The sequence below is a fragment of the Leucopleurus acutus genome, assembly GCF_964270905.1.
Source record: "Leucopleurus acutus genome assembly, chromosome: 9".
Classification (NCBI taxonomy): domain Eukaryota; kingdom Metazoa; phylum Chordata; class Mammalia; order Artiodactyla; family Delphinidae; genus Leucopleurus; species Leucopleurus acutus.
Window position 1 is genome coordinate 24,116,711 of NC_139144.1, and position 14,684 is coordinate 24,131,394.

The 14,684-nt window shown below is 43.6% G+C and overlaps 1 protein-coding gene across 3 annotated transcripts in view; it reads right to left on the reverse strand.

Annotated features, from left to right (window-relative positions):
• The window catches only part of MAGI2 (membrane associated guanylate kinase, WW and PDZ domain containing 2), a gene marked incomplete at its 3' end in the record, with an annotated part of 1,335,869 nt that overhangs the window by 48,935 nt on the left and 1,272,250 nt on the right, over window positions 1-14,684 (reverse strand). For 2 of the 3 annotated variants that reach the window (XM_082846749.1, XM_082846748.1), the window contains one exon: window positions 10,465-10,603. In XM_082846749.1, the coding sequence (XP_082702875.1) occupies window positions 10,465-10,603 (139 nt within the window). Of the gene's footprint in view, window positions 1-1,061; window positions 1,151-10,464; window positions 10,604-14,684 lie in introns of all 3 variants that reach the window. The other variant, XM_082846750.1, reaches the window with a different exon arrangement.

Genomic DNA, 14,684 nt, shown 5'->3' on the forward strand with positions numbered 1-14,684 from the left:
TGAAAAACATATTTCGGAAAACATTCAAAAGGTCAGCTTAAAAGACCTCAGTGGAGAAATGCTTAGCCGTGGCTGTGACAGTGTAAATGGCGTAGAATCAGACCAGAATTGAGAAGTGTGTCGTCTGATTCCTGCTTCCACGGCTAACCATGGGGACTGAGCGTGCCTATCAATTACTGCTGAAAAGTTAAACTGACATTTTAAAATCCCAGTTTTTAAAAATTGTGGCAGTACTCACAGACCCACTGCAGGATCTGACAGTGGACACGTGGGCTGCTCTAGGGATGTAGTTGAGGGGTAAAAAGTTGCATGAACAATATTTGCAAGGCTGTCATCTATATTCTGCTTTATTTGTGTGTGTATGTGTATATATATACACACACATGTACAGGACACTTAGTTTCCTTAAGAATTTTTACTGGATGTTTGGCTAAAATACAGCCAACACTTAAGGATGTTCATTTTGAAATAGTGGTGGACACTGTTTAGATACAAACTTATGACCACCCTCAAAAAAAGCTGCATCACTGAGTACGGAGGAAGGTGAGTTGGAAGATCCAGTCCTGACTGAATAACTGGCACAAAGCAGGCTGGGGAAATAGCACGATGCCAGGTGGAGTTCTGGGTTCCTAGGGCTAAAATGTGTGACGACTGTGGCTCTGTCTGTCTGGTGTAGAAAGGGTGGCCTGCGTTGGAGCTGGCCAAATGTGGGCTGAGAGGAAATATACTTTGTTTTTCTGCACTGAAGCCCAGGGAGGACTTTCTGAAGTGTGTGGGGCAGAACTCACCCAATGCTGCCTCTGCTATACGTACCCTCCCGGCCTTTCCTTCCTGCTGGGGCCACTCTAGGCTGGACCCCTGGAATTGGTGCACCTCTTATCTTCCTGAACCCGCAAATCCTATCCTTACCACTTATAAGGTCTCAACTATAAATATTTTCCAGAGCTCTAGCAATAATTAGACAAGCTACTACGAAAGAGGGAGCATTATACATCAGTTAAAAACATATGCAAAACCAAAGCTCATTAGAGAAAGATAATATTCATGCAGATTTTACAAACCGTGTCTTTAGGGTGGCCCAATAAGTAGAAATATGGGGACCCATGCTTGTCACTTTTCATGCACATGGAGAGACTGGAAGGTACCATTCCTAAAGGAAGGGGAGGAAGAGCCTAGGACCAATCATTAGAATTAACAGAACCAGTGACAAAGATATAGTATTACTGTTAGAATCAAGATTGCTTAGTACGTTTAGAGCAGCTGAATAAAAATTATCTAGGCAGTAAGGATAAAGACTTTAAGTAAAGCTGACCCTGTCAAGCATGCAGCCAGTGAAATTAGTGAAAGACTGAGCTACGTTCATAATCCAAAAGTAGATTTTTTTTTCCTCAAAATATTGAAGGCATCCTGAGGTGCTTTTAAGGAGGCACAAATGTTTAAAACTTGTTGAAATTGTAACTTCAGAAGTTTTGCAGAATTTTCTCGTAATGATAGGGTGTTTTAGTGAGACCAGCTGTCATTTGAGAAGTCACAGTAATCATTTCTAAATTTTGAAAAATCCTCAAATTAAAGATATGGTGTGCCCCTGTTTTTATGTTTTCTCTAATAATCTCATAAATTCTTACAGCTCTTTTCACCTGTGACAATTTGCTTATTTATATTCAAAGTTCACAGTTGACTTGCTGGCTGTAATTATTTTCTGGAAAAAATAAAGTTGAAAACAATGCAGCCAGGTTTTTCCTGTTCTACGTGGCTGTACTCACCTGTCTGAGGTCTGTGCTCTGAAACCAGCCTCTTAGCGCTGTCTTGGTCTGTGTCTATCTCAGCGCCTGGGCTACAGTTCTTTACCTACATGAAGATGGGTACTAGAAATTCTGGACTATCTGTCAGTGATCTCCGCGAGACAGGCCCCTGGGAGATGTAATAACCGCTCCCTGCAACGCCTGATGCTATGTTCTCTCGGGTCCACACAGTGTGAGGTAGAGGGGGATGTGAAGTTACTGTGATCAGATGCACTTAATCCACGCAGCTCAGATACTTGGGGGCCTGATCCCCGCTTTGCCAGTATACACTGATGACATTCCCTGTCTGAATGCCTACCTTGCTCCACACATGCTGCCGTGTATCCATGGCTTCAACACGCAGAATGGAACAGCGCTCTGCATGGATGTCCCATTATGCCCCCTGGGATGCTTTTCATTGCACAGACTGTGTCTGAGGGGAGGGAGTCTCAAGGGTGGGAATGAACAATTTGAGGTTAAAGGGAAAGCAAAGCCTCTCTGTGGTGAGGGAACTAACGTTTAACAATGAATGTGAGGGGGGAAATTAAATTTCAGAATTTATTGAGTTTACCATTTAGCCCTGCTAAGATGCAAGTAATTTTGTACAAAAACCATCAAGTGGTTTTAGTGTCACACAGAGAAGGCTCTCATTTGGTTCTAAATGTGGGCTTTACTGGGCTTGAAAGATACATGTGCTAGGAAACCTTGGACCAGAAGATCAAATCAAAGAGCCCAGAATATGGTGGAAAAAATTGCTATGAAGGCTGTAGCAGAAAGTATGGTGAAACGTGAAAAACAGAGTTGCATCCTGTGCTAGGCATATCTGATGCAGATGTTATGAGTGTACATGTTCAGTCCTAAAATTCAGGGTCCTGATGAGGCCAGGGTCACTATCTGTTGGAGAGTGTGTGCCAAAAAAAACAGAGACCTTTTGACAGAAGTGTAAACACAGATTCTTCTGTAAGCAAATGTCTGAGCTAATTTAGAGTTAAGAGCTGTTTAGTCCAGGCTAAGTGTATGTTTGCTGTTCTGTTAAAATGTTTTTTGAACCCAAACAGCAATTGAAGAATGTGTGATTCTCAATGTGTAGAGATTTTGCTACAATTAGAGCATGTAATTCAAGCCTGGAGCAAGGCATTATATAATCGCATTTTTGGTCCTGACTGAGGGAGTTCAGCTAAAAAGAAGTGTTGGGATGTCTTTGTCAGAACAGGGCATCAGGGTAACCCTATCTTTGAGCAAGGCTGCAGGCAGGATTCTCAAATAACAAAAATCTGGCCTTATGGATTCACTAATTCTTCCACTAGAAATGAGGGGTTTTGAGTACTTTAAAATGAACGCTGGTGAGTTATTTGATTAGGGAACACCAGGATAGGGCAACAGGCCCAGGCATCTCTGAAGGGATGCTTTAGAGACCTGACATTCGCTGGTTACCGGAGTTGGCTGGACCTACCCAGGAATTTGTCTTATGGTATTAAACTCCACTTTTAGTATCCAGAAAGCGGGGTTTTGTCGGCAAGCTCCTTCAGAGGGGTCAAAGTCTTTTCTGTATCGTATCTCTTTTGAGACAAGAGAAAATCAGACAGTGGGGAAAACAGCTTTGGCATTTAGCACCAGCTTCATAATGGGTGTAGTTGAGGGGTCAGAAGCTTATCCTGAATCAACACTGTCATGCTCTAAACACAGGGTCAGGCTGTCCTCAATGAGGAGGGTGGGAGCTGAGCTCAGACTGTCAAAAAAGCCTGAGATGGAAATGGGAGGAAAATCTAGTCTCCTTTCTTTAATTTTAACAGTTGCGAGTCTGAACGGAGAGGGATTCAGATTTGATGGGCAAAGGAGGAGCCGGGCTGAGGGGCTGAGGCTCACAGAGTGAGAGGTCGACAAGACATACAAAGGACAACAAAAAAGCAGAAACTCCTGCAGCTGGCCTTTACAGGAGCGCTAAAGGAGACAAACCCAGCATGGATGTGTCTCCCGGGCATGGGATTCTCTGGGGTGGCACTTTAAAAATACAGAGTCCTTTTGACTGGGGCGAAAAAAGAAAAAAAGAAAAAATACAGAGTCCTGGGCCAAATCAACCCAGTCCTCTGTGTGTGTGTGTGCATGTGTGTGTGCAGCTTTAAAACCATGATGCAAGCTTTCTTTTAACCTTGATCGCCACTCCCCCCCGCCCTGCATATAAAAACTATTCTCTGGAATTTGTGACTTCTTTGAGGTCCGTTCCAATGCTCTTACAGTGCTCAGCAGCGCTGCCTCTGAGAAGGCTGCCTTCTCCCTGGACTGTTGTGGAAGCAGCCCTCTCTTGGGAGAGCTCAGCTTCACGTTAGGGAAAGCAAGAGGAAGTTCTTACCAGAACCTAAATACAACTATCCAGCATGAGTTACTGGAGGAGTTGGAATTTTTAGGTTTTCCAAGATGCATGTGGGGGCTGGGAAAGGTATCTGTTCATTCCCTCATTTCCTCCAACAATTTACGTGTTAGGGAACTGAAGGAGGTCAGACCTCAAGAGGTAAACTGGTTCTTCTTGGTTGGTTTCTTGGTTACTTCGTGGTCTAATATATTTTACCAGAGTCTTAAATACCTAACAAGTGAGGACTGGGGGAAATGAGTCACTTAATATACCCTGCAAGAGAACAATGTATGTTGGGAGAATATGCAAAAAAGAAGGAATTTCATCACATTCCAAGGTTTCCTATAAAATGATGTGAAGAAATGGGATTTCACCCCCGTCCTTAAAGCACTTTAATAAACGAGGTTTTGGCTGAGCAGTGGGGAAAAGAATTTCAGACTTGTGTATCCTTCAAGGAAGCCCTCTGCTTCTGACTCCATGAAACAGAAACTAATTGGAAGTTTCATGATTAGTGAATTTCCTGGGGTTCCCTAAACGCTGCAGAGAGCAGTCTGGAGCCTTGCAGCCGAGGAAGAACCCTGTTCTCTGTATGATACAGCCACGGTTCTGCCTGACAGCCTCTCCTCTTCCCGGATCTGGCTCAGTGGAGGTGAACTGGAGTGATTTGTGGAACCACTCATGAAAAAGGAAGATACACTCAACCATGAATGTCAGAAGCTGAAATTAAATTTCAGAATTTAGTATTGAAGCAAGCCACCTTTTGCCCTATTAAAAATGCAGGCGGAACAGTGCAAAGGCTATGGAACCATTTAAAGTCCCAATAAACGTGGTCTCTGAGGCAAAGGCAAAAGAGACTCTCCCCATGTCTGGGGGGCACAGAGTCGTGCACCACGGACACCTCAGGCTGTGAGCTCACAGAGCTCCAGGCTGAGATCCACAGGAGGGGAAGAGCAATGATTAGCAAATTTGCTCAACAGAGTTTTATCTCACTAACTTGGAAATGAGAATAATTCAGACTAGGTCTAAGCAGAAATTTACCCATACTCAGCAAGTCCTTTTCTTCAGAAAAAGTACAAATTATTAGCATAAGTATTACAAAGGAAATGCTTAACAGATGAAAGAAGCAAAGTGCTTTTCAAGGATCCTTAACACTCTAAAAGTACTTCTTAAATTCCACGAATAACTAATAAAACCCATTAAAATATTTTCATTAGAGCAGATCCTTTGAGACCTTTTAATCAGTCACCGCACTATTAGAATCAATTGTTATACGTATCCTCATTCTTAGACTTTCAGCTCACTGAGGGCCAGGACTGTGTCTTCCCTTCAGTGCCTGCAAAGTGCCTTGCACATAGTAGGTGCTCAGAAAAATCCTGCTTTTGTTGAGGAAATAGTAATGACATTAAGTAATGATAGTAATTACAGGTTCTGCCTTACATGGACTATGTGGTAGGAGTATAATGTCTAGAGTTGACCTTTGTATGATCAGAGGGAAAAAAGGATTCGAACAAGTAATTGTAAACAAGATTATAGGGGTAGGCTTATAACATTCACATGCTAATGCATATTATTAAAGAAGAATAAACAAACACTGCTTATTGCCATATAAGTACAGACTGGTACTGCTTAATCTGGTGCTCTAATAGTATTGTAAATCATTTTTATTTACTGGTTAAAGGAAGACTTTTAACTATTTAGCCCATTCAGTTCTTCAGCTATAGTCTGAATATATATAGTATGGCTCAAATAGATCTTTTCTTACTTAATGTAGTTATATTACCCTTATAAAATGTAAACAGTTTCATTTACCAAAGGCCTGTAACACTCAACACCTATCAAAGATACAATTAACTTTGAAAATGGAAGTGCAGGCAGAGGTCTAACTCATGGATCAGCTGTTTCTTTCCCCAAAGGGAGATGTGGTCATTTGGTGTTAGTTGTCCCTGGGCCACTGGTATTCTGAGAATTTTGCTTCCTCCTGGGAACCCTGCCTGGCCTCCTAAAACCATTGAGATCATTTACAATCAAACTCACTTCAGCATTCTTGTCATAAAGACCTGTAATGTTGCTTAAGAGAATCAACAGGTCAGATCACCAACCAAGACGGGAAAGTATAATTCTGTTTTGTTCTGATGAGATTTGAACAGCAAATATTACCAGGGCAAGGCTCTGCATTGGTCTGAACTGCTTGTGGAGGACATTTTTTCATCCAGTGGCACCTCTATTTACCCTGGCCCTGGCTCTGTGGCTCAGGGTGTACATCAAGCAAATGTTCCGTGTAGTCCCTGAATGCTAATGAAGGACACCTGTAGGTCAAGACAGGGAGCTAATCTGCATAATGTACTCCCATGCAGCTTTAGAACCAGGATGCATGCTTTCTTTTCTCTTAACCTTTTTAGATTTACTTGTAACAGCAAGAACCAGTATTCAGGAGGCCGCTGCTTCTGCTGTATCATCTTTTGATCCTTTCCTCAGTATGATGGAGTCAAGTTTCCTTCTTCCTGCTAGCTGTTGAGATGTATGTGTCAGGGGAGGGGGAACCCAAGCTCTCACTGAGTTTATAATCAACACATTCTTATCCTGAGGACTAGAGTGGAGTTGAAGTGTCTATCTCCTGAGCTGCTCTTTCAAGGACTTAACTATGAAAGCAGCTTCTCCACTGAAGCCCTTATCATTTCCCCACCCTCCCCACAGCTGCTCAGCCACCCCTGGGAGCAGCCGCTACGCTCGCTCGTGGCTGCATTTGCTGATTTTCGCCTCTGAATTGGCTGAGGTGTGTCTGCCGATGAGTCTCATGGTAATTATGGATGGCAAATTTGCAGCATATTTATTCCCTTCCTCAGCTCACCTGGCTTCACACTGTCGATTGTCGACAATCTGACAGATCACCTGGGGTGTGTTCTTTCCGTTGCACCGGCGCTTATCTATCTCTCTGTCACAGATCACCTCAATGGCTCTGAGCAAGAGAGTTTTCCTATTTCTCTTGACGGAGATCAGCTTTTCCCTGACGTGTCCACAAGTCCAGATAAGGGTCTTGCTTCAAAGCTGCTCTGAATTCTGAAGGTATCAGAGGGAGGGCTGGGGGTTATCACCTAAACCCCTCCAGAGGCTGTTTGCCAGTCTCATCACCTTCAGAGTTCACTCTTGCCCAGGCTGGGTTAAGCCTCCACACTTCCCTAACAGGTAACATCTCCTATGGATTCTGATAACTCCCTTTAAGAAGCTTTTAAGGCTAGATTTTATGCCAAGATTGGGATCTTAAAGGGCAAACAAAGGAAACAAACACAAGATTATACTCATAGTTGACAGAAAAATCAGGTTTCCTGTCATTAGGGTGCATATGGACGAAGTGGATTATGTCCTTGGTCACATCTACTAGTAAGCTCAAAGATTTTCATTCATCGTTCTTGTTTCTGTTGTTTTGTGACCTGCACCCCTTGCCCATTTTATTAAAATACACTCTAGCCTACCTTGGACAACAACAAAGATAAGCAAATTGTGTTTCACGAGAGAGTCTATTTGACTGATGCTGGAGGAATCGCGATGTTCCTCAGCTTTGGGCGCTCCTCATACGCTGGGGGCATCTGCATAGTCCGTGAATGTGTGGCCACTTGGTGGCTCGTTCCTGGTGCCGGACAAGTTCCCAGAGCAGGCTTGGGACCGCTCTCCTTAGAAAGGCCTTCTCGCAAGGCTGGCCTTTGGCTGGCATCTGGGAACGTGGCTGGTGATTCGTTCCCTACACTAATATATAGCTCTCCTAAGCGAAAAGGGTGTCTCACTGTACCTCAGCTGTTTGGACAAACAATGTGGTTTATGCTTTCCTTCTGGGGAGTCTGGAACTTTGGTACTTGCCAGGCAGAGGGTGACTGCATGCCCAGCCCCCAGGAGAAACCCTGGGTGCCCAACCTCCCATGGACCTTGCAGGGCAGCCACATCATCGTGCACATGCTGCTTCATGCTTGTTGCTTCAGAAGAATGCTGTCTGGGTGACCTCTCACGGGAGACAGAGAAAGCATAAGGAAGCCTGCACGTGGATTCCTCCTTATGATCCCACGGGGCGTCCTTACTACATCACTGTCCTAAAGCTGAGCTGTGAGCACAACTGTATTCTGTGCCCCAGGAGTCTCATAAGCAAATCTCTGAATGTAGGGTGGTCTCGGGGACCCTGAAACAGCCTCATTAGTCGTTGTGAGGTTCCAGAAATATGATTTGTGACATTATCCTCAAAACTGTTGATGGGACCCCTAACCTTCTTGGTTTCTTATGCATAATTTTGACTTAGATTTTCCTGAAGAACTAATGTTTACTTAGTTTATGACTATCCTTTTACTTCCCTAAAGGAGATTGCTTTACTCTTTTAGATTTGTTCTTTTGTGACATAACCTCTAAAATTATTTTACCGTCAAAATCCATGTCAAATCTAACATCAAAAGGAGCAGACAAGCTCTACCACTACCAGTGTATATGATTTAATGTTACATTTTAGAAGAATACATTCAGAAGTTCTGCGGTACTGCTGGAGTTAAGAGTATTGACAACGGGTCCCTCAAAAGTGTGCGCAGACACTTATCAAACTCTCTGTGCCGGTTAATTTTGGAATTTAACCATAACTAGCTATTTTCAGACGACATTAAGAATTAATGGGATACTGTCGACATGATCTTGAATTTTTGTGCTGTTCAAAAACATGTTTTCCTTTTTTTGCTTTGAGGCAGCTTCATGCTCACGCATTACAGTCTGAGTTATGCCGCGCTGGTTGGCAGCCTATTCTAACTGCTCTCTACAGAGCAGCAGCTGGTGTGGGGGGTGCTCAGCGTCGGGACCAAATAGTGATGCTACAAAAAGAATAGAAAGTTCGGGAGAGCCATGTTGTTCAGGTTAATTTTTAAGATTAATTTGTTAGAACAATAAGAACAGCATTAACTCTATGAGAACCCCTGGATATAGATAACAGGTCTTGTCATGGAGTGAAACACACCTTTAAAACGAGATCTTTTTCAGAAGTGAGAGAATCTCACAGGCCCGTTTCATATTACTGAATCCCTTTATGTGCTCTAGGGTGCAAAAAGTTATTCTATTTCAAGAGTTCAGATTCTTTACAAAGGGATGAATGTCAGTGCCATTACACAGGCTCAGGCCTGTGCTTATTGCTAATATTAATAATTAAAATTATTGAATTAGATCCAAGTATTACGGATGGGAAGCTATGAAATATTTCCTTGGGCATACAGCCAATCCTACAGAAACTTCTGAATGGTGTCCTACTCTTAATGTGAGGGCTTAACCAGCCCTTCCTGTAGGCCTTGGGTGTGTTCAAGACTCTGGAGACAAAGTATGTAAGGGCCGTTGAATTCAGACATTTCAACTGAATGCAGGATTGTATCTGTCCTGCTAATAAGGAAGTGTTCAGTCAATTATTAGGTAACTTAGGCAGAAAGCATAATTTGAGAGGAAAAAGTACTATTTAGATTTTGGGGAATGGAAAGGCGAAAACGAAAATCAAATTTATCTAGATCAACAAACAATCTGAACTATTCATTCGATCAGCAGTTAGATCCTATTTCCCTAATCTGGACAGGTATTATCTGCGCTACCTCTGTACTGATATCTGTCTGTGTCTGTCTCTCTGTTAATCCCTGTGATTAATTAAAGACCAGCTCAGGCTTCTCTGTTTTTCATGTAAAGACCACGCAGCACTTTCTGATATGCTAAGGTAATGATGTCAGCCTTGCCTTAAATGGGCTGTTGGGAAATAACACCATTAAAGACTCCTGATGGCAAACCTATGAATTAAAATGCATTTTAAAGCCTTCCTCAAAAGCATCCAGATATACAACACAGGAGTGATTTTTGGGGATATCCCTAAATACCAAGGCAGTGCAACCACTGCATGAACTGAAGTTTATGTTTTAATCTTCACCCCTTGAAGATTTGGTCTCGTTTGTCCCCTGGCCCCGGTTACACATCTCACGGGACAGTCTGATGCACGAGACATTTTAGGAAATAATTGATAAATTACTGTGGACTCAAATGAACAGAGGACTACAAAAGTTCTAATATAGGAATGTGGCAAGAACTCCCAGCACACTCAGAGATGCCCTGAAGGTCCTACATTTGCTATTTTCAACATTACCTAAATAAGGGAGCAAAAGAAAGAGCTCACAGAAATATATACCTTGTGCTTAAATATACACGTGTATATACCTACAGCTATTGATCACTAAATATATATTTACGTAGAATTAGGGAACTGATGTAGTTTTATAAATAAGCACAGGCATTTACAGTACACGGAAGAAACAGAAAAAAGGTGAATCAAAACGTGAAACGTACCATACTCTGGGACCTGCCCCGTCCCGCGCTTCAGCAGTAGCCTGACTCTTCTGCCTCCAGATTTGATGAGCTCTATTGCTCTGGCGTGTGTCATGTCTCTGGTGCTCTCCCCATTGATTTCAATGATCTGATCTCCTACCTGTTAATTAAAGAGACATCAAGTCAGCCAAAGGCGGTGTTATTCAAGTTGCATTTCCAACAGATTAGAGAAGCATCCGTAGATGACCAGTTTCCAGAGAGCAACTGAACAATCTGCTTGCAGCCTGCTGCTTCTGAGGAGAGGCTAATCCCTGGCCACATCCTGAATCTGACCACCAGACTTTATTTATCTTTATAGAAACTCACATATTGGACCATGGAGGTTGCGATGATATGTCACTTCTATTTAGCCAGTATGGCAGAGGCCACAGTTGAACTATTTAGGATTTTCTTAAAAAATTAGGGAATATGTTTGATACTGCAATTCAAAGTAAGCTGGCATCTTTGCTTTGAATCAAGAAGTAAATATTTTAAGGCTTTTTCATTGAACACATTAGGCAGGCATCTACTTCAAAGTGTTGGATGGAATGATTTGTTTGGGGGCTTCTCTGAGAATTTTTGTTATGCATCATTTCAATTTTCCTGGGTGCTATTATGCTATTGCTTTCTTCGTAAACAGTGGTTGGTTGATATTCAAGTTTGATGATGAATTTTCTATCACAGTCCTTTGAATTAAAAATGACTCCATTCTCCACACGAGTGATGCCCTTGCTAAAGCTTTGCCATGCTCACACCTGGTTGCCAGGGTTTGGTTAAATACCAATCCCTCTTGAATTGCTGGAAGTGCCTGGGTTCCATTAGCAGTTCCCGTTTAGCCTTTGTGAAGAGATATTTGGAATAAAAGAGGTTCAACCATGAGCACCTCATGTAACTCCCACAGTACCATTACTGCCAGGAACCTTTGAATTAAAATATGTTTGATTTCAGTGCAGGTCACTTAAGACAAATTAGCCAGGAAAAGCACAATAAGTTGCTTTGCAACAATGCTGTTTTAGTTGGGCTCCTGAGATAAAGCAGATCTCAGCCTAAACTCCATAATGCAGACAGAATTGCAAATAAACTCCCTACAGGGGAGCAATATCTAGGTTGATGCTTCAGGCCAGGCAAGAAGAGGAACAAAAAGTTGCCATCACAATGGCAAAAGGGCATTAAAATACGTCCCTTCCCCCAAAGGGGGACGGGGGGGGGGGGGGGGGGGAGAACAAACACAAGTTTATTGTAGCAAGGAAGTGACGTCTCCACCTAAAAAGGACTCCCTAAGGGGGAAGGATCCCAATGTAATGAAGGTAACGACTTCCCCCTTTGTGTACTCAGTGGCCTTTGGAAGTACCGCTTTAAGGCAGTGGAAGAGGTTGGCCTCACTGGCATGAACTCCACACTCCATAGAAGAATCACAAAAGACAGGACTAAATTAATTAGTTGTAGGGTCAGCGTTTGCACCATTTTTCTTCAGGTCTCCCTAACTGTCACCTTTCCCAGGAGGCAACAGGCACAGCCTGAGGTCCAGCAGCTAGCCTGAGGCCACACAGCCAAGCCAGTAGCAGAAGAGGGACCAATTATCCCTCTCCCAGCAGTCCTCATTGAAACCTCAAGGCACAGTATCAAATTGTAGAGATAAAAACAAAAGTTCCGATGAAGTTGTTATAATAGAGTCTTCATTCCCAGCTACTCTCTTCAGACTCACATACCCGACTGATTACTAAACATCTTCACCTCGATGTCCGGCAGGCCACTCCAGCTCAACACCAGCAGACCGGGTGTTTCTTTCTCCCAAAATAGTTTGTCCTCTCAATTCCTAATCCTGGGTGACAGCACCACCATTTATTTTCCCAAGCCAGAAACCTGGGGGTCCTGCTGAGCTCCTAGCTCAATTCAGGCCTTAACCTGGATTATTCCAATACTCTCCCACCAATGTCTTCTCACTGTCACCAGTATCATTCTTCTAAGGGAGATCTCCCCAGATGCAACATGTTGACTGAGGCAGGGAGGGCCTTCCATATGCCACTGTTATCTTGCCTTCTCCTCCCTATAGGTCTGGTGCTCTCCCAACCTTCCTCAAGGCCTGCCCAAGCTCTTTTCCCTTGGGAGGCCTTCCTAGACCCTGTCTTCTCCTCAGGCAGAAGTGTATAATCCCTCTGCTCGGTCATCACTGCACCCCGCTATGTTATCTATGACACCGCCTTACACAAGTATGCTTCTCAGTCTTCCCTCCTCAACTCTGAGCTTCTTCACTCATCAAACAATTTCTGAGCACTGATTATGTGCTAGGCAGTCTACTGGGGAGATCAGGTAAAGAGAGATAAATGGTATAGCTTCTATTTACAACATGTTCTCAGTCTAGTTAGAGAAAGTGGGTAAATAAGACAATTACTATTCAATATCTCTTTGCTCTGACAGAGGTATTCACAAAGTGCTAAGGGAAGAGAAGGGAGGGGCATATAACTTAGAAGAGTGGGGCTGGTAGTCAGAGAGAGCTTCCTGGAGGTGGTGACATCCCAACTGAGTTTTGAAGTATCAGTAGGAGTGCCCCTGGTGAAGGAGGAGGAAAAGCATTCTAAGTAGAGAGGACAGCATATGCCAAGACCCTGAGGTTTGTCAGCAAAGCACTGAAGATTTTGAACAAGGGGTAAGCTGACCAGGGAAGCAGAGTGGTGTTTAGGAATCTCCCCAAGACAGTGTGAAGGGTGGAATGGGAGACTGAGGAAGGGACCTGAAGTTGTGAGGCTGTCACATTGTTTATCCAGGTGAGAAACTGGGAGACTGTGAGGAAGAAAATCATGGGACACATGAGGGCAGGGACTAGGCCCCACTTGACTGTGTATCTTGTATGGGGTGCACTGTACCTATTTGTGAGTGAGTGAATGAATGAAGCATTTCCACACGGCTCATCTTGAGAACCATGCGGGAATGGGTTATAAGCACGCTTGACCCCAAACTCAAACCCTGACAGACAGCACTGCCTGAGGACACTTCTGTTTCAAGACTGACATTTCAACAAGAACCCTGTGGAAGGCGAAAGGAGTCCTGTGGTGTGACAGAAACAGTCACACTTAGAAAACCTGATGTTCTCATTCTCTTGTCTGTCTGTTATTTTCCCTTCTCCCTACTAAGAGCCATGAGAATTAAGGGAGAAAAAATTAGCCGGGGAGAGAGAAATGGTGGGTTGGGAGACTGTGTGGGAGGTTGAGAAGCAGAGGGGTTCAGGGGCTGCACAGGGGCTGGGCTGGCGTCTCTGGTGTGGGATTTTCAGGCTAGGGCTCCGGGAAGAGTTAGGGATGTTATTTTTACTGAGTTCTTGGGAGCCTGAGCTGACCTCTTGGCTTGGAAGCTTTCCATGTGAGGTCCCCTCAGAAGGAGAAAAAAACAACTCTGATGCTGGCTGAACCGACGGTCCTTAGTCCCTTGTCTAAGACTTTCAATCTCTCCCAAGCCCCTGTCCATTCCAGGGTGCCAGTGGAGACAGTCTTCCTGCCTCACTGGGGGCAATGGAAGTTTGGGAATAGTCCAAAATCTTACCAAATTCAGAAAAAAAATTCTGAGGTGGGACGCTGGTCAGGCAATGAGATGGAAATGCTGCCACAGTCATAGATCTGAACCTTACAGGTGTTCTGGGCAGATTGCAAAAGTGGGTCAACTCATTTGGATCTAGTGTCAGTGGTAACAAACTCGGTCCAGGCCCAGCCTCAAGACTTCCATCTCTCCTTGTGAAATGACATAAATGGTAAAAAGGTTTACTTTCCATTCTCATTCCAGTATCAGCCTTATATAGAGTCATTTTACAGGGAGCTCCGTAAATCAATTTGGGATGTGATTCCTTTCACTTTCATCCTCTTAGCATCCGATGAATAAGATGGGTTTGTCAGGGGGAGAAGAGGTTCTCTTTACCTTCCGGCCTCCATACAGCTGCCCAGCTGCAGCGCGTTGAAGTGTCCCTTTCCTACATTGCAGTGAACTGTTTGGGGAGGCGGGGGCGGTTAAGTGAATTGAACCAGTGGCAAATGTGCTTCCCATTCAGGGATGAAGAAAAAGACCGGTTGTGACTCTGATGTAGTCTTCTTTTCCCACACACCGTGGAGCTATTTTCTATTGAGCTGCATTACTAAAATGAAACTTTAAAGATCTCCTCCACTTGTTCTTAGAGAATTTTTAAAGTATCAAGTTCTAGTTAGAACTGAGAGAGA